The following is an 18115-nucleotide window of genomic DNA, read 5'->3' on the forward strand; positions in this document are numbered from 1 at the left end:
ACTTTGTATGCTTTGCTGTGAAGTTTGAGATGTTAAAAAAAAAGGTCTGATTTTTACAAGTAACGACATAAGTCAATAATTTCCATTGACACCTATAACATTAAACATGAGTTTTGGAGAAACAAATTTTTCACTTGTTCCACTTTTCCCTAGACTGAGAGGTCATATTTAATCAAAAATAAGTCTTATTTACTGTATATTAACACATAACACAAGATTTAGACTTCTTTTTTTTCTTTTTCATTATTATTAGAATTGCGGATGAGCTGGATCCCAACAGATTTTCTCATGAGAGACCTGAACTGGATTTCAGCCAATCGCAAGACATAAAACAATGATAACAACAAAGATCACCTTTTCTGCATCCAATCACATTCTTCCGCTGTCATTTCAAAGTCTCTTACAGCCACCAGGGAGCAAACTGGTACATTACTAATGATATGTTGCGATGTGCTAACCAGCCTTATAGGCGTCAATTCGTGCACATTACTGTGGCTTTTCAACTCAAAGAGAGGATCAGAACATGGTTAGAATCAATGGATGTGGTTATTCGGGGGCGGGGCAGCATCCCACATGTTCTCCAGGAGCCCATTAATCACGAGTGGGAGGGCGGCGTCTTGATGTGATTCATGTACTGCGACGAAATTGACTTTTGTGGACTGGTCTTGACAAATACCGGGAGAAAAACACCTGCTTTTGAATGCTCGTAGTCACACTGAAGGAGGATGGATGGATGGATGGTTGGTGTATCTCTCTGCAATATTGCAGGAGGAATATTTGAAAGAACACAGGCCAGATAAGGCAGCCTGTTGTAATATTACTCTTCTTCTTGACTTGTAAATCAGATATGTACAGCCACATGGGTATCACCTTGCTGCAACAGATAGGCCCACAGAGCTGTGTGGGGAATTTAGGTCAGAAATCCAATGTAACAGCTGTAATTTGCCCTGAAAGGCGGGAGAACTCACAGATGAAGGACTTATTTATTCTAGTTGAAGCAAATGGGGAGCAGTTAATTTGGCAGCGCCTGTCTGAGACACACACGCACACGTGCACACTTACCCTCGGCAGTTTGGGCACATTATGTTGATTTTCTCCTCCTGCCAAACAAAGACATGTCGGCTTTTTACCTCTCACTGCTGGAGATCAGTGGCTATCTTCTTCTTCTACTCACCCACAGAGCCTCTTCACGGGGAGACCAAATCATCGCTGTACACAACTGGCAATTATTTGTTCAAATCTCTACCATTGTAATAAGGTGATGCTAACAATGTACAACAGTAAATAGGATTGTGATGGAGACATACACTCACAAATATGTGAGACGCACTCAAGAAATTACGCCCAAAAAATACTACCCAGCAACACAATGAAAAATAGAACACATTACATTGTAGCAAGCGGTTGAAAATGAGTTTGGATGAATTTCGAAAACTTGAGGTGCTGATCCTCTGTTTAGTTCGACATTCATCAACTGCATTAGGTCGTGAAATGTGTATTGGTTTGAAAAATGTCATGTTGGTCACATGGAGAGTCATAATTTTCCCAGATTTTTAATTATTTTTATTTTATGACTTTGTGGAATTTAATTTCAAAAGTGCCGCCCTTTTAAATTGTCTTGTGAAGTATTTTTCTGGCCAATGTCTGTGAAGAATTACTGTACATAGTACGGAAGGAAGCATGGTGGTCGAAAACAGACGAGCACCGATTCTCAACCCAAGTGCCATGTGGCACATTACTGTGTGCAGAACGATCAGGCATCAGGTGTGCTGCAGGAAAATTATCCAATTCACTTCATCCGAAAACGATTTATTGACTGCAAATAACGAATCTTTGTTCATCTATCCATGCCAGTCCTTCTCAAATAGCTGGGCGGGCCCCCCTGTGGGGGTGCAGTGCGATGCGCGGGTGTTGAGCCTAGGGAACATTTTTTTTTTTCCCGTACTAGAATCAAATGTAATTTCACATGCACCTATTTGTACTCTATGTTTGTACGTGTCCTTTCTTTGCCATGATGGGGGATTACGATTGTCCACGGAGACTTGTGTGCACTTTGTCTACAGTTTGCATTATGTAGTAACACCATCAGACCCTCTGTGGACCTTCCCCCTCTGATCAATACACGTGCTCATTGACAGGCATCCATTAAGCGTACCAAGGAGAACCCCTGATCCATCACGCACTTCCTATATACCGCACGCAAAACGACGACACACTCTCACGCGTGTTGATGCGCGATGGCCTTGACGGCTTCCTCATTAGCGGCCGCATTGACAGCCGGGCGTCCTGCCGCGAGAGAGAGGGAGCGAGAGACACACGCTGACAGACGGTCGAAAATTCATCGAAATTCCGGTGTCAGGAGTTAACCCTCGCCAAGCCCGCGGCAGGCTTGAGGAGGGTCATGTGTGACGGGCGGACTGACGGAAAGTAAACAGTCATAAAACGCCTTTAAGAAGAAAGGATGTGATCTTGCTTGAGTACCGCTTGTCGTTGGCTTTTACGCCCGCTTATGATGCTTGCCGTGCGTTGGCAACGAGTCCACTTGGTGTGGAACTCAACAACTAATACGCGCTTTATTGGATCATGTTTGGAACTGATATCACCAATGGCGACATACGCATGTCAACCAATCCAGGATTTCTGCAACAGGCCACACTTACCCCATTGACTTAATTTTGCAGATGAGTGCCTTATTTAGTTGGGGAGACGATGAGGGATAGGAGGTTTTGGGTGGACTGCTCAGTCTTGGAGTATCGCCCGACTCCTTTGCTTGTCCAAAAAGATAATTGAGGACATAAATAATTAATACGCTCCTGACAGCATCGACGGCTTTGACTTTTTTTTTATACTGCACGCAGCTTGATTCATTCACTTCTTTTGTGTTATACATTCTTGTGTCTCTTCATCATACTTTTGCTTACTTTTCTGCCCTTCCCCCTCCCGCCCTCCCCGCTGCAGTATGTCTTGTATTCTGGACCGATTCTGTCTTCCCCAAGACCTGACTCTTGCTTATAGCCTGTCTTTCCTCTCTCTGTCCCCCCATGGGCATCAACTTGTCTCATCCTGCTGACTCTCCTGTGACTCCTCCCATTTGCTTTTCTCTGCCCCACCCCCACCCATCTCTGCATCTCCTCCCAGGTCTCCTCATGTGTCTTCCCCTTTGCTTCCTCTATTTCTCCTTTTCTGTGTTCTCCTGCATCTCTTTGAACATTTTCTATTTCCGATCTTGCTCCTCTCGCTGTGTCTCCTCCTGGGTCTATGACTTCGACCATTTGTCCTCCGCCCTCTTTTTCTCTCCATGTCATGTATCTCCTTCCTTTTTGCTTTCTGTTTCTCCTCTTCTGTCGGCACTCCCCTCTTGTTTCTCCTCCCTGATCACTCACTTTCTGTCTTGCCTCTCCCGCCGCACATTTTTTTCTTGTTCTTCTCCTGCTTCCTGTACCTGTATCTCCCCTCAATCTTCAGTTAAGTCGAAATCCTGCATCCCCACATCTCTTCTCTTCCAACTAAGGCAGCGCGTCTTCATGCCACCGTGCTGTTCATCAAGTATTTATTTCTGTCGGCTTTCAAACTTTTCAAGGTGAATTTGCATCTCTTTCTTTCGGAGTGCTGACTTGTGTGAGAAATTCTCATGCTGGACGTGGGAAAAGAACAAAAGTTAGGTCCAGATGTGACGAGACACTAATGAGTGCACTCACACCTAGGGGCGATTTAGAGTGTTCACTCAGCTTACCATGCATGTTTTTGGAATGTGGGAGGAAACTGCAGTACCCGGAGAAAACCCACGCAGGCCCGGGGAGAACATGCCAACTCCACACAAGGTGGCCCGGAGCTGGTATTGAGCCTCTGCACTGTGAGTTCGACTTGCTAACCACTGGACCACCAGGCCACCTATCAGAACACATTGAACTGTATTATTACCTCTTTATATTCTCCGTAATGACCTGAGGGTCAGCATTAATGCGGCATCGTCACTTGAGTTCAAACGGCGGTCAGTGAGGCCGACGTCTCACCTCCTCCTCCCTTTTTTTCTCCGCTCTCATACTCACGAGGAGTCCCCACCTTCCTTGCCGTGCCAAGAGGAGGTACTAAATTCTCTCGACACGTTCGGTTGGAATTCATTCAATACTAACTTGGGCCTTAAACTGGACAGTGATTTCAAACTCGATCGGCAAATTGGTGCCGTTGTTAAATCCAGCTTCTTTCACCTTAGACAGCTGGCCAAAATAAAACCTCTCCTCTCACAAGAACACTTTGAGACAGTAATTCATGCCTTTGTCACATCCCGGCTCGATTACTGCAAGCCTTCAGTTGGTCCAGAATGCCGCTGCTCGCCTCTTGACTGGTACTCGTAAGAGGGAGCATATAACTCCTACTCTGGCATCCCTTCACTGGCTCCCCATTCATTTTGGAGTTATTTTCAAGATCCTCCTCTTTGTTTTCAAATCTCTGAATAATCTCACGCCACCTTACCTCTCTGAACTCACACCTGCCCGGCGCCTCAGGTCTGTGGACCAGTCTTTGCTAGAAGTACCAAGAACTAAACTGAGGCTCAGAGGGGATCGAGCCTTTTCTGTTGCTGGTCCCTCTCTCTGGAATGACCTCCCACTGAACATTCGGCAAGCCTCCTCGCTGCCCATCTTTAAAGCCCTCCTCAAAACTCACTTGTATTCTTTGGCGTTCGACTCAGCATGACTTAGACTTGATCTTGATTTTACTGCTTGGTGCTTTCTACCGCCTTTATTACCGATTCGTCTAACTGTTATTGTGCATGTTAAATCGCTCCATGTACAGCACTTTGTATACAGTGATGGCTGTTTGAAAGTGCTCTATAAATACTGTTGACTTGACTTTATTTGACTTGACTTGACTTTCTAAATCCCCCCCCCCCCCCCCAAAAAAAATAACCTTGTTTGAGCCTGTCTTGCACGGAAGTGAATTTGAGAGATAAAACAAAGTTTGGAGAGCGGACGTTTGGAGACTCGTCAGGGACCTCCTGTTGATTAATCCTGTAATGTGAGACGACGCTCACTCACGTCAGGTCTAATTAGTCACCATGCAAGAGAAGGAAGTTGGGAAGGAAGGAAGGGATCTGATGGCTTCATGAAAGATGAAGAAAGATTGCTATTTTGGATTGAACCCCCCCCCAAAAAAAAATAATGACCTAAAACTGTGTCTTGCTGATGTTTCAGCAATCAGAAAAGAAAAATGATGTATTAGATATAAACACATAACGGGGTAGGACTAGATAAGTTTTTTATTTATTCCCACTCCCTTGAACATAATAACTGTGTTGAATGAAGACTGATTTCTTTCTTTCTACCTTGTTTTCTGTCAAATTATTACTGTATATGTTTTATGTTCAATAACTTCGACATACATACAATTTCCACTCGCCCCACATCCCAAAGCCTTGATCAAATGCAACGAACAAAATTTATGTGTATGTCTGTTTACCCTTTGATTTTGTCACATAGACAAGGACCAAAGCAGCTGGCAGTCACAATAAAAACTCCCCTTTTCTCAACCATATCATTTTGAAATATGGTCTCCTGTCAATATACACTTACCCTTTGTAGGGCGCTTACTGATAAAGGTGCATGAGAATTAAATGATCCTGTAGGAAACAACAAGGTCAAGTATTTGTCATCGTAACCTATTTGAATACAATACGGGAATATTTTACATTTAAGGGTAGTTAGCCGTTTTTGCCTGCATGTACTGCCACCTAGTGAAAAGTTGCGAGTGATACTCTAACAGTTCTTTTATCCTTAATGCTCGCTACCAAAGAATCGGTATGGAGGACACTGTGGTCATTTTAGCTTTGATAAAATAACAAATCTCAAGTAAGATTGAACAATTGTGCGTATTACTGTACATCTTTGAATTCCCTGACCTTCCCTTCAACACCCCCCCCCCCATCCCGACCCATCCTACACCGACTCCCCACACTGCAGTTTAATGAAGAGCAGGACAAAGAAAATCAATGCTGTATTTTTTGAGACAAAATGTGTTTGTGTCAAACGGCTTGTCAGAGAGCCCCCTGACATCTGCAACAGCAACGCTGTGAAAGCACTTCCTTGTACTGTGAAATAGAGCCGTCTGCGGGCAGGGAGACAGTTGGACTTCTGACCTCACGTTGAGTTTCTTTGTTTTATTTTGGATCTTGATGTCCTCCTGTTCCGTCCGCATGTGGATGCCGTTAATTACTTTTTCCTGCTTGCTCCCACAATGTGGCTTGGAAGCAAACATCCCAGCGGTTGTGGCAAAGCAAGGCACGAAGGGCTCAGTGGATCTATACACCACTTATGCCCATTTTGTCCCTAAATCCAAGCCGGTTAATTGGTACGAATACAAATGCTATTTTGTCCAAAGAACTTCTCGTCACTCCTCTCGAGGCCAAACATTTCTCTCATCCAGCTCAACACAAACTTTAGCTTTGTAAAGTGTTTAGCTTGAACTGAAAAGCTTTATTGATTAACGTTACAATATGAAATTATTTTGCCTTAAAATATCCATCCATTTTCTGATCCGCTTTTTCATGGAGAAATGCGGGGTGTGCTGGAGCCCATCCCAGCTGTCTTCGGCCAACCTGAACTTGTTGGCAGCCAATCGCAGGGCACACATAGACCAACAACCATTTGCGCTCACAATCGCACCGAGGGACAATTGAGAGTGTTCCATTAGCCTGCCATGCATGTTTTTGAAATGCGGAAGGAAAGCAGGCACGGAGAGAACATGCAAACTCCACACAGGAAACCCGGAGCCGGACTCGAACCTGGCACCTCTGCACTGTGAGATCGACACGCTAACCAGTCGACCACTGGGCCGCTTGCCTTAAAATAGGGCCATCAAATATTTTGAGACTGCATTGGCTTACATAAAGGAAAGTAGTGTTTTGTCGCTGTGTTTTTTTGTTTTTTGTTTTGTAGTAATGACTTGACTGGAGGTGTATCAATTAGAATGGCTTTCCAGTGACTTTCTTGCATTCCACAGAAGGCTCTAAACTTGTACCTCATCTTCTGAGGCACCATGCTCGCTTGCGTGGCAGAGGGAAGATGTGAGATTTGGACATTGTTCTCTAGACTCTCAGTGGCACAAGAAGTGCAGATTAAAGCAGAAAATGCTGGCTTCTGGGCGGTGTGGGGTCTTTAGGGGCCCTTAGATTTCTGAGCTGGGAGTATTTGCTCTTCTTTTGTGCTCATGTCCTTTGCAAACACTTGCTGATACTCTTCAGCCCTACTGGCCTCTCTCTGCTGCAATGGTATTGTGTTGGTGATCGATGTTGCTCATTCCAGTGATGTGGTAGCCTGGCTAGCCCTCATTAAAAATAGAACACGTGGGGCGGAGGAGACGATGTGCATGTCTATACATCTTTAAAAGGAGGTAAAGGAAATCCCATAGGTGCCAGCTGTTTTACCATGCAGTGCCGAGGGGTTTTGATGGTTGGAGGTGCGGCGGGGTATGTGCGGGATTGTTCGTTGAGGTCAGAACCGGGACCGTTGCCTTGGAAACAGCCCACAAAATAGCTTCCTGCACATTCCACTGCTGACGGTGGGACTTTTTTTTTCTTCTTCTGTTCCTCGCTTCGTCACAGAGAGGCACATATGGCACTGCATAGAGCAGGTCTCCTCCAACAACAGAACGATGGGACATTTCCACTTCACTTCAACCTCCTTTATCCACCTTTATTCTCTCCGTCTCTTTCTTCTCCTCCTCGGCCGCCGCTGCTCAGCCATCCATCACCGAGCCGCGGCGAACGTTGGCCGGGTCTCACGACAGCGGCGTGGATGGGCTGAAATGGAGTCATTTGTCTTCTGTCACAAAGACACCGAAACAAATGAAAGCCTCTCTCTCAAGAGCACGAACGTTGTCAGCGCCACCGCTGAAACACCTTCATACCACTGCCGACACTCCTGCCTTCAAGGCTATCATATAAACAGCGGAGTGAGAATTTGACTGAATGAGATCTTACACCGGGGTTGGTGGTTCAGGGTAATGTTATCGTTCCTCATTTCAGGACCTAATTTCACTTTTTTGTTATGCTTAAAACTCATTCAGTACCAGCCAAATCTAGACCAAGTCTGAAAAGACGTTTAAAAACGTCTTTGGGAGTGAATGAGTTAAATAGAAAAGAAAGCCCCTGTTCACCATATTAAAAGCCAATGTGGTATCCAACTGAAGCTGTTTTCCCACATGACAGTGTGCTTTTTTGACACATCTAAAGCCCCATTGACATCGGAGGCCCATTCAGCCTGAACTTGAGAACACTGTTGTTTTAACCCTTCTGCTGCCAATCACTGACATTGCCAAAGAGTGCGACTCCAGCTCTTAAATAACACCCCCTGCTTCGGTCATCTTCAACTGGTATTGTATTTGCATTCATTTGCCGGGAGTGGAGGGCTCTCTTGCTGACACTCCCCCACGGGTCAGCAGAGGTGATCCGGGCCACTACTGTGCATATGCCCCAAAAACAATGATTTGGGCAGACTTTTGTGCGTACACACACATACGCACCGGGGAAGTGGCATCATTGTGCAGCCCTGCTGTGTTGAGTGACGGTAGCGTGTGCTGGGCAACAGCTGCTGTATTCCGCCCAACACCGCCCGGCTCCCGACTCTTTCAGCACTACTGGCCCATGCTGCGCTCAGAACACTATGCGGCAGTAAATACTTTTTTTTTTTCATTATCATTTTTCTCTCTTATTTGTGTCCCTGCAACACACCCCTGTTCATTTTGTGTCTGGCTGCCACCCAACACCATGTTCCACTTTCTCCCACACCTTCAAGAGCTGCCTCGTCACTCAGGAGTACTTTAATTATCGCGTTAGTCCGACTGAAATTGGCGTTTCAAGGATAGAAAGAAATATGTGTTCATGGTTCTGTGCAGTCACACCGAAATAAATCACATTTCTTCATGGTCACCTAATAAATCACTTTATTATTGGAAAAGTGATAAACATGATTAATAAGAGGCAGTCAAGTGAATGGAGTGTATGCGCTCAGTGAACTGCTAAGGAAAGACCCTTTGTGGATATAAAACAAGGTTGATGCAGGATCTGGTAATTAAATTTCCCAAAGGTGTGTGTATTCTAGGACAACACTTGTGGTCTAGCTAATGGGTCAGATAAACTGAACCAGACCGGGCTGTGCATGAGTCCAACTGGGTTTGCTGCAACTTGCTGTTTGCCGGCGGCCGTGTTCATCATCAGTCACCGCCTCTGCCACTGATGTGACCGTGTCTGCAACTCATTACAGCGCGCCACCTGTTTGTCCCCAAGCGAGTCCTCCTTGAGGTGATGGGGGGAGGGGGGCGGGGGTGTTCGTCTCACAGGAGTGTCCGTGGCGGAGAGGCAGCACAGTGTGAAGATTGTCCCGCTGTGTCAATGGCCCCCTTTGTCCCTCCTTCCTCGTCTCGTCACTCTATTGCTGTAGGGGTTCAAACAGGTGGGGGGGGGGGGGGGGGGGGGGTTATTGAGCCTCTGAGGAGCATGGTCTGAACAAAGAGCTGATATTATAACAGTCTGGAAGAGTGTTCTTCACGGCAGCTGAGGCCAGCGTTTGCTGTCAGCTACATTTAATATGATATTGAGATGGAGCGACTCGGTGGATGAGTGCGTAGCCTTATTGCCCCAAACAGAAGGTCTTGGATTTGAATATTCAGGGACAGTATGTCAGTTCTGCTTGTTTGTACAATATGTTGGATTCATTGAAGTCTCTAAATTGTATTACAGTTGGTGTACCGGGTGTACAGTTAGGAAAATGAAAGACTTATACATTAGGTTCATTCAAGACTAAACAAAACATGTCAAATTTGTTTAGAACTCAAAATCAATTTTTAGAAACATGATGTGTGTCCAAAAACTCAAATATCGTCATAGATACATGTGTCAACATATTTGTTTGCATCATCAAAAACCTGACTCCAGCATTGGACTAGTGACTTTTACTACACTTGAAAATTACATCAGCGATACATTATTTGGAGAGAGCCTCAAAAATAAAAAATAAAAACATCACAATTTTGTGAGTAGCTCACAATGTAAATGTAAATGCTTGTATGCTTGTAAATTTCCCCATTGCAGGACAAATAAAGGATATCTTATCAATCGAAACTCTTTGTGTTTCTTACGACACTTCAATACAGTATCAGTGTCACAACACAGTCACAGCACGGCTGTTATTAACATAACTGAACGGTGTGCGTTAAACAAATGTATTATATGACAGATTTAGTCATCGGTCTCGTCTCTGATATATTTGTTCACAAGATATCACGTCATATTTATTATACATCATCTGTGCAATGAATATCTGAATAATATAGCTGGCTAATTGTTACTTTTCAGCCTCTTATGCTGTCTTCTCATTTTTCCGACAATACTCAATAACTGGCGTGGATTTGTTACAGTCTGGCCATGACGAGATGTACACACCCCAGCCCCCTCCTGTGTCACTGCTATCCAGTTGCGCGCTTACCATAATCCATGCCACTCAGCATCATTTGCAGACATTTTCTTGGGAGAGGGGAGCTCCAGACAGAAGATAGCGACAGTACAAAATACAGGATGTCAAATAGATGAGCTGCAGTTAAGGTTTCATGCTGCTCGGGGAAAATGTAGCATCTGCTATCACTAATGCTCCGTCACTATAAGGGCCTCACTACTGGAAAGCTATTTCATATCGAAAATGGTTACAACCATGCAATTGAGATTAAAATCAGACTGGCGCACCCTTATTGTTGATATTTACAAAAACATGATTCATGTATTCTTCAAACACTCTCAATTTTCTGATGATTACCAAAGCACATGCACAATAACTAATCCAATAACTTTGAATCTTGTGTTGACAAAAAGAGCTGTGATATTAATCATGCAAGACGAAAAATTGTGTTCATTGAACTATTTATGGAAATATGCAGTTTGGATTTATTGAAACCTCTCAACTGTCTTCACCGGAGCTAAGCACATATTTTTCTTCCTTTGCGCTCTCGTTTTTTTTCCAGGCAAGAAAAGCTCACCTCATTACATTTCACACAGCCGTCAGCCTTGTGCACAGGCTGCCAAAATGACTCCAAATGTTATTTTCACCCGTTCATTCGATCCATCGTCAATTGCATAGTAGCAGCTCATGCACTATTGATCGTGGCTGCACTCTGTCAGAGGTTGTTGTCATTAGCCGGCGAGACAATAGAGAGGAAAGACAGACAGGAGTGAGATGATAATCAGACTCTGAAAAAATATCCTTCCCGTCTTTTTTATCTAAAGCGGCGTCACTGTGTTTTCTCCTGTATGAACAAGAATATCCCCGTATGATCTTAAACTTGCCCTCTGACAACTGGATGTCTCGTTTTTGTGTTTTCACATCTTAATCTCGTAGAAGGACACTTTTGTGTTTTGTTTCGTTTTTTTAAGCCTGGCCAGACACCGCCTTTACCTTGGCGGACAGTTGCCGTGGATCAGACAAAAGCCAAGTGATGGCATGAGAAGCCTTGCTCTGCAGGCCAACTGATCCCAGCTGCTCACTGCTGGTTCTCTGGCTGGCCATCGAGGCGACAGTTGCCTGCTAGTTGACAGCGACGTACAAACAAGTAGGCAAGCCATTCATATTATTCACTGGAAGAAAAGAATCAACAGTGAGTTGAAGTGGATCATTTGAGTCAGGAAAATGACCGCATAATGTGAATGATGGTAACTGCTCTTGCAGTGTTGTCATTTGTAGTTGCATGAGAGCCATCATTCGGTTTGTGAAGAATGTCTTTGCGAAATTTGATTGTGGTTGTATGTTTCATCTCATCGGCACCAACAGCAGAAGGCTGGCATGAGATCGGCAGAAGAAGAAAAAAGAGGGGAGGAGGACAAAAGATGATGTTTGGAATGGAAATATTGTGTTTATTGGTGCAACATAGACGGCTGTCTAAATAATTGTTTTTATCTGGTGGGCTTTCTCAACAAAAATGAGCTGACTTGAATTGCTTTTTTACTTGACTCGAGTAGATGAATATGAAGCGATATTTTGCTCAGAGCTGCAGACTCTCTTGCCATTCTGAGTTGTTTTTTTTTTAACATTTCAGATTTTCTTGTTTATCAGAATCAGAATCAGAATCGTCTTTATTGGCCAAGTATGTAGAACACACAAGGAATTTGTCTCCGGTATAACACGCTGCACTAGTATCATCGTAAACAACAAAATCATTAAACCATTTTAGAGTAACCAGTAGTTTTGTAGTACCATTTTGTGGTGCAAGAAGAGTGACTATGTCAGTGACTGTTTAAGGAGTTAATGGCTAGAGGGAAGAAGCTGTTTAAGTGTCTACTGGATTTGGTGCGCATGGATCTGTAGGTTTGTTGGTTATTCTGCAAAAACTGCACAACCATTTCCAAAAGTATAGTACATGTAAAAAAAATGAAAATAAAAAACATTCATTTTGGTGCACATTTCTACAAAAATGTGAATACATAAATTTATTTAGTTTGGTGCGGGACCATCAGCTTTCACCTTAACAGACGGACTCATTTCAAATATATCACTTTGAAAAAAGCCCATTGCTCATCGCGAGCTTGAATACAAATTCCTTGTCAAGTCTCCATGTTTTCAAAGATTACTGAATTGATTCCTGGCTTTCCTATTTGTTTCTAGGTGACCCAAGTTCCCATCGAGTCATGTGAGCAGTACGGGACGTGTGGAGAGTGTCTAAGCTCCGGGGACCCGCACTGTGGCTGGTGTGTGCTGCACAACATGTAAGTCCCAAACATTAAAGTCTCAGTAAAGGAGGAAATGGGACTACTTTTGCACCCCCATACATTTCCTCACTTTGATTGACTGTGTAATCAGTGTGACTCAATAAGGCTGAACGACGAATGATGGTGTGACACCTCCTGGTTCATAGATGTAATTACAGGTAGGGAGGGGGGGAAATGATTGCTTCCATTTGTTGTAAAGGTAAGTGGGCTTGATGAGATGATATCTTGAAGCAGTCAGGACAGAATTTGAATGCGGCACAGTCCCGAAAAAGGTTGAAAACCATTCCTATCTTGTCTGGTCTTTGTTTCTTGAGCACACAGTCATCAGTCTGAGTTGTTTGTCAGCTGCCACATTTTGAATACTACTTTTTTTTTTTTTACGGATTGAGGGGTGCAAAAGCAGCCCCTCTCACTAAAGTTATAGGCGGATATTTATGTGTGTGTGTGTCAGAGCATAGCTGCAATCATCATTATCGCGATGGCGGCCCCAAAGTGCACTTAAAGTAATTTGCATCACTCCAAAGCCGGGACAGAACAAATAATTGCCTAGCGACAGGGTAATTCAAAATGTTCCTGCATAGGTGGGGAGGGGTTTTAGGGGGGCGGGCGAGGTCATGGGCTGGGGAACGCTGTATTCGTTACTGTCTGCGTGCCTTTACATGGAGATCATTTAAGTACCAGATTAGCTTCCATGCTTGCATGGTAATCATATGCTTTTGTGCGGGTGAGGGAGGGGCTGGAGCTGTGAAGGCACTCAGGTGGTTGGGAGTTTTACATCTGGTGCCTTTGAAAGATACCAAGGGGAAACAAAAGTACACAATTTTGGTCACATAGCAGTTAAAACGCAGTGAAGTATCCTGGTGACATTACCTTCTGCATTTCCTCAATTGGCCCCCCCATTCATAGACGTTTAATGCACCATCCATTTGAATGAATAAATATCGCAACTCAAATAAACAGGTGGTGCCATATGTCTAATACCATCGTGTTACGGCAGGTATACTGTAAGCTGGATAAAACTGTAGAGTTTGTGTCAAACGCAGCACGAGCCAAAGCAAAATCTGACAAAAGAATTAAAGATTGGAACCAAAAAAAATCAATCAATCCATCAAAAATTAATTCTGCAACTTTATCTGCATTTTAATGTAGAACAGGCATAACTTTTTTAAAGTGAGCACAACTTCTTGGGTACTGATTAATGTGAAGAGGTGCCTGTTTGATACGCACTCTTGAAAAAAAAACCTTTATTTGTGCTTATTAATTATTCATGGGAGTGACCCGGTGGGCAACTGGTTAGTGCGTCGGCCTCACAGTGCAGAGGTGCAAGGTTCGATTCCAGCTCCGACTTTACTGTGTGGAATTTGCATGTTCTCCCCATGCTTGCGTGGATTTTCTCCGGGTACTCCGGTTTCCTCCCACACTCCAAAAACATTTGTGGCAAGTTAATGAAACACTCTAAATTGTCCCTAAGTGTGAGTCTGAGTGCGAATATTTGTTCATCTCTGTGTGCCCTGCGATTGGCTAGCAACCAGTTCAGGGTGTCCCCTGCCTAACTGCCCGAAGACAGCCGGGATGGGCTGTGACCCTTGTGAGGATAAGCGGTTAAAAAATTGATGGATAATTATTATTGACATTAATTTATGTGAAGACATGATCTATAAAGGATTTATCACAATAATTAGTGAACACTTGAGTTATATTGCTCTCTGCCAGTGTTTCCATTTTCAAATGATCACTTCTACCAAATTCCCGAGCTAATTTAATAACCGGCTCGTAAGACTTGGGCACTACCTGTAGACACCACTCGATGTGGAATAATACACTAAATGTCTGTTGTCAATCAAATGCTATTTTATGTCACAATTTTTACGAGTCTGCAGTTCTGCTGAACTCAGTAAGTGTTGATCACAGAAATAAGGATTTGCCAAAAAACGCTGTTGGGATGTGTGTAAAACGACACTCGGACTGTGAAAGAAGAATAGTCTACTTTGCAGTTAAAGCCCTGCGTTGTCTGAAATACAAAATACATATTGGCTATAAATAATGTTGCCATATGGTCTGTTTTGTCAGGGTTCCTCTCTCTCCCCCTAAGGCAGAGTTGCCACTAGAATTGAGAGTGATGATTTTAACCCTCATATTATGTTGAAAAAAAAATCACATTGATTTTGTTGTGGGTCATTTTGACCCGCACTGTAAAAATCCACACAAAATAGTCAAAAAACAGGTTACACCAGTAACAACTTTGTTTAAGATGATGTAAACATTCAGATAAGAGACAGACAACAGATTTTTAATCCCAAAAGTATATTTAAGAACTGTTTAGTTAAAGTTTTTCCATGTCACGCTTCTTTTTTTCATTTAACTTTTTCTGAGATTTTCAGTGTTTTATCTACAAAGTATTGCCCTGGCAGTTGTATGTGTGCTGTCAGATTGTCAAATCCCCTTTTGGTGGAATTGTAATCCAGGATCATTTGTGGCTTCATGTCTTCTCTTGTGTTCAGAGATGCATCAGTTTGCATTGTGCCCATTACAAGAACATTTTTGTTTTTCTTTGTGCAATATGACACAACTGCTGCTTTCTCACACTCCTCAGCCTCCCTGGTAAGGTCTATTCAGGGGTGCTGGAGAGGAGGGTCCGTCAGGAAGTCGAGCCTCAGATTGAGGAGGAGCAGTGTGGTTTTCGTCCCGGCCGTGGAACAGTGGACCAGCTCTACACCCTTAGCAGGGTCCTTGAGGGTATGTGGGAATTCGCCCAACCAGTCTACATGTGTTTCGTGGACTTGGAGAAGGCGTTTGACCGTGTCCCTCGGGGAGTTCTGTGGGGGGTGCTTCGTGGGTATGGGGTACCGAACCCCCTGATACGGGCTGTTCGGTCACTATACCACCGATGTCAGAGTTTGGTTCGCATTGCCGGCAGTAAGTCGGAATCGTTTCCAGTGGGGGTAGGACTCCGCCAAGGCTGCCCTTTGTCGCCGATTCTGTTCATAACCTTTATGGACAGAATTTCTAGGCGCAGCCGAAGCGTTGAGGGGGTCCGTTTTGGGGGCCTCAGTATTTCATCCCTGCTTTTTGCAGATGATGTGGTGCTGTTGGCTCCTTCAAACGGGGCTCTCCAACTCTCACTGGAGCGTTTCGCAGCCGAGTGTGAAGCGGTTGGGATGAAAATCAGCACCTCCAAATCTGAAACCATGGTCCTCAGTCGGAAAAGGGTGGAGTGCCCCCTCCGGGTCGGGGAGGAGATCTTACCCCAAGTGGAGGAGTTCAAGTATCTTGGGGTCTTGTTCACGAGTGGGGGTAGGAGGGAGCGGGAGATCGACAGGCGGATCGGTGCAGCGTCTGCTGTGATGCGGACGTTGTATCGGTCTGTCGTGGTGAAGAAGGAGCTGAGCCAAAAGGCGAAGCTCTCAATTTACCGGTTGATCTACGTCCCAACCCTCACCTATGGTCACGAGCTATGGGTCGTGACCGAAAGAACGAGATCCCGGATACAAGCGGCTGAAATGAGTTTTCTTCGCAGGGTGTCCGGGCTCTCCCTTAGAGATAAGGTTAGAAGCTCGGTCATCCGGGAGGGGCTCAGAGTCGAGCCGCTTATCCTCCACATCGAGAGGAGCCAGATGAGGTGGCTTGGGCATCTGATTCGGATGCCCCCTGAGCGCCTCCCCGGTGAGGTGTTCCGGTCATGTCCCACCGGGAGGAGACCCAGAGGAAGACCCAGGACACGCTGGAGAGACTATGTCACCCAGCTGGCCTGGGAACGCCTCGGGATCCCCCGGGGAGAGCTGGAAGAAGTAGCTAGGGAGAGGGAAGTCTGGGCTTCCCTGCTAAAGCTGTTGCCCCCGCGACCCGGCCCCGGATAAGCGGTAGATGATGGATGGATGGATGGATGGATGGATGCTGCTTTCTCAGTGAAAACAAATACTGAGGAATGCAGAGGTCTGCCCTGCATCTTCAGAATTTCACCGGGAATTTTTATCTTATTATTTCTTCTGACTGTTGCCAACATAGTCAGCTTTCTCCCCTGAACTTCATCTCCAAGGCCGTAATATTGTAAAGAAGTGACTTTGCAATCCTTCACTCATCTTCAGAACCACACGCATCATCTGAATCTTCTCAGATGCTCCTCCAGGTAGCTTTCCAGTATGCACTTGCATATTCCATACAAAACTGGATATTGCATCACAGGCTGCCCACATTTTGATGCCATACGTGCCAGAAAGATTCTGTGTCTCTGAAATGTCTTCCTCTGCATCACTATCCCAGTTCAAACTCTGTGATGAAGCTTATTCAGCTGTAAATTTTCTGGAGAATCATTTTTGTATGTTGGTCATAGAAATGACATGAGAAGAGTGACGAGTCAAATGAGAGAAAGTTCCTGCTCTACACATACCTGGCTGGGTATCTGGAAGTCACTGAGCAGTCAAAACAAAGTACTGTTCATCAATTAGACATGTTTCTTTTGGATCTGAAAAGCTACTTACCCATATTAAAGTATCTGGGTCAAAATGACCCCAACATCATATTTGTATGCAAACTGTGCACAGACATCCCACTACACATCAGAGTGTCCAGATTTTACACACCAGTTCATGACCCTAGATGAGGAAAAGTCACTAAATTTCATGAAGAAAAAGAAAGGATACCCACTGTTTTGGTCACCACAAAAATTGAAACGGGTCAAATTGACCCTTATCATAATATAAGGGTTAAAGTGGTCAAGCAGCTGTGGAGTGCTAAAAGCTGTCTGTCTCATTAGCTTGGGTGTGTGTGTGTGTGTGTATGTGTGTGCATGTCTTGTCTATCTGTCGGCCTGTCTGCCGTTACACGTGTCCAAACACACGTGCGGCCCCCTGTACTGTACATTTGGGGGGGAAAAGAAGGTTAACAGGCAGCCATCTGTTCTTCAAAGACCACCTGTCTTTGCCCCTAATCCCCTTCACATCGTCCTGACCCCTCCATGAGTGTGGCAGCGCCCCTGTCAACACTAGCCCAGAAAGTTCCTGCAGGAACAATGACGACGGTGATGATGAACTCTTCTGACAGCAATTTGGTGACACTGCACATTTTGTGCAAATTTTACAAATGCGATCCCTTATTATTGAGTTCGCTCGAAATGGACCCCTCATGACTCGTAATGAGCCATTAAATCCACAATGTAGAAGGAGAAGTTCTGAGAACATCATTATGCCGTAATTTGCTTTTACCGATCATCCACTTTGCGCAGGCACATTGGGCTGAAAAGCCTCATGGGTTTTAAATATAAATCGTCACGCCATCAAATTGGTGGCTGATTCGTACCATTGAGCTCTCAATTTTAAAAATCAAATGTGGCATATGAGCTCAAGAGTTTTACTCCTCTATGGTATAGATTTC

At 44.5% G+C, this 18115-nt stretch overlaps 2 protein-coding genes across 4 annotated transcripts in view; one reads left to right on the forward strand and one right to left on the reverse strand.

The window, feature by feature from the left end:
• Nucleotides 1–18115, reverse strand: part of pofut1 (protein O-fucosyltransferase 1) — a 404965-nt gene that overhangs the window by 294705 nt on the left and 92145 nt on the right. The window lies entirely within an intron of this gene.
• The window catches only part of plxna2 (plexin A2), a 195841-nt gene that overhangs the window by 106648 nt on the left and 71078 nt on the right, over nucleotides 1–18115 (forward strand). For all 3 annotated transcript variants that reach the window (XM_052059388.1, XM_052059387.1, XM_052059390.1), the window contains exon 5: nucleotides 12642–12742. In XM_052059388.1, the coding sequence (XP_051915348.1) occupies nucleotides 12642–12742 (101 nt within the window). The remainder of the gene's footprint in view (nucleotides 1–12641; nucleotides 12743–18115) is intronic.

The sequence above is a fragment of the Hippocampus zosterae genome, chromosome 2 (genome assembly GCF_025434085.1).
Source record: "Hippocampus zosterae strain Florida chromosome 2, ASM2543408v3, whole genome shotgun sequence".
NCBI lineage: Eukaryota > Metazoa > Chordata > Actinopteri > Syngnathiformes > Syngnathidae > Hippocampus > Hippocampus zosterae.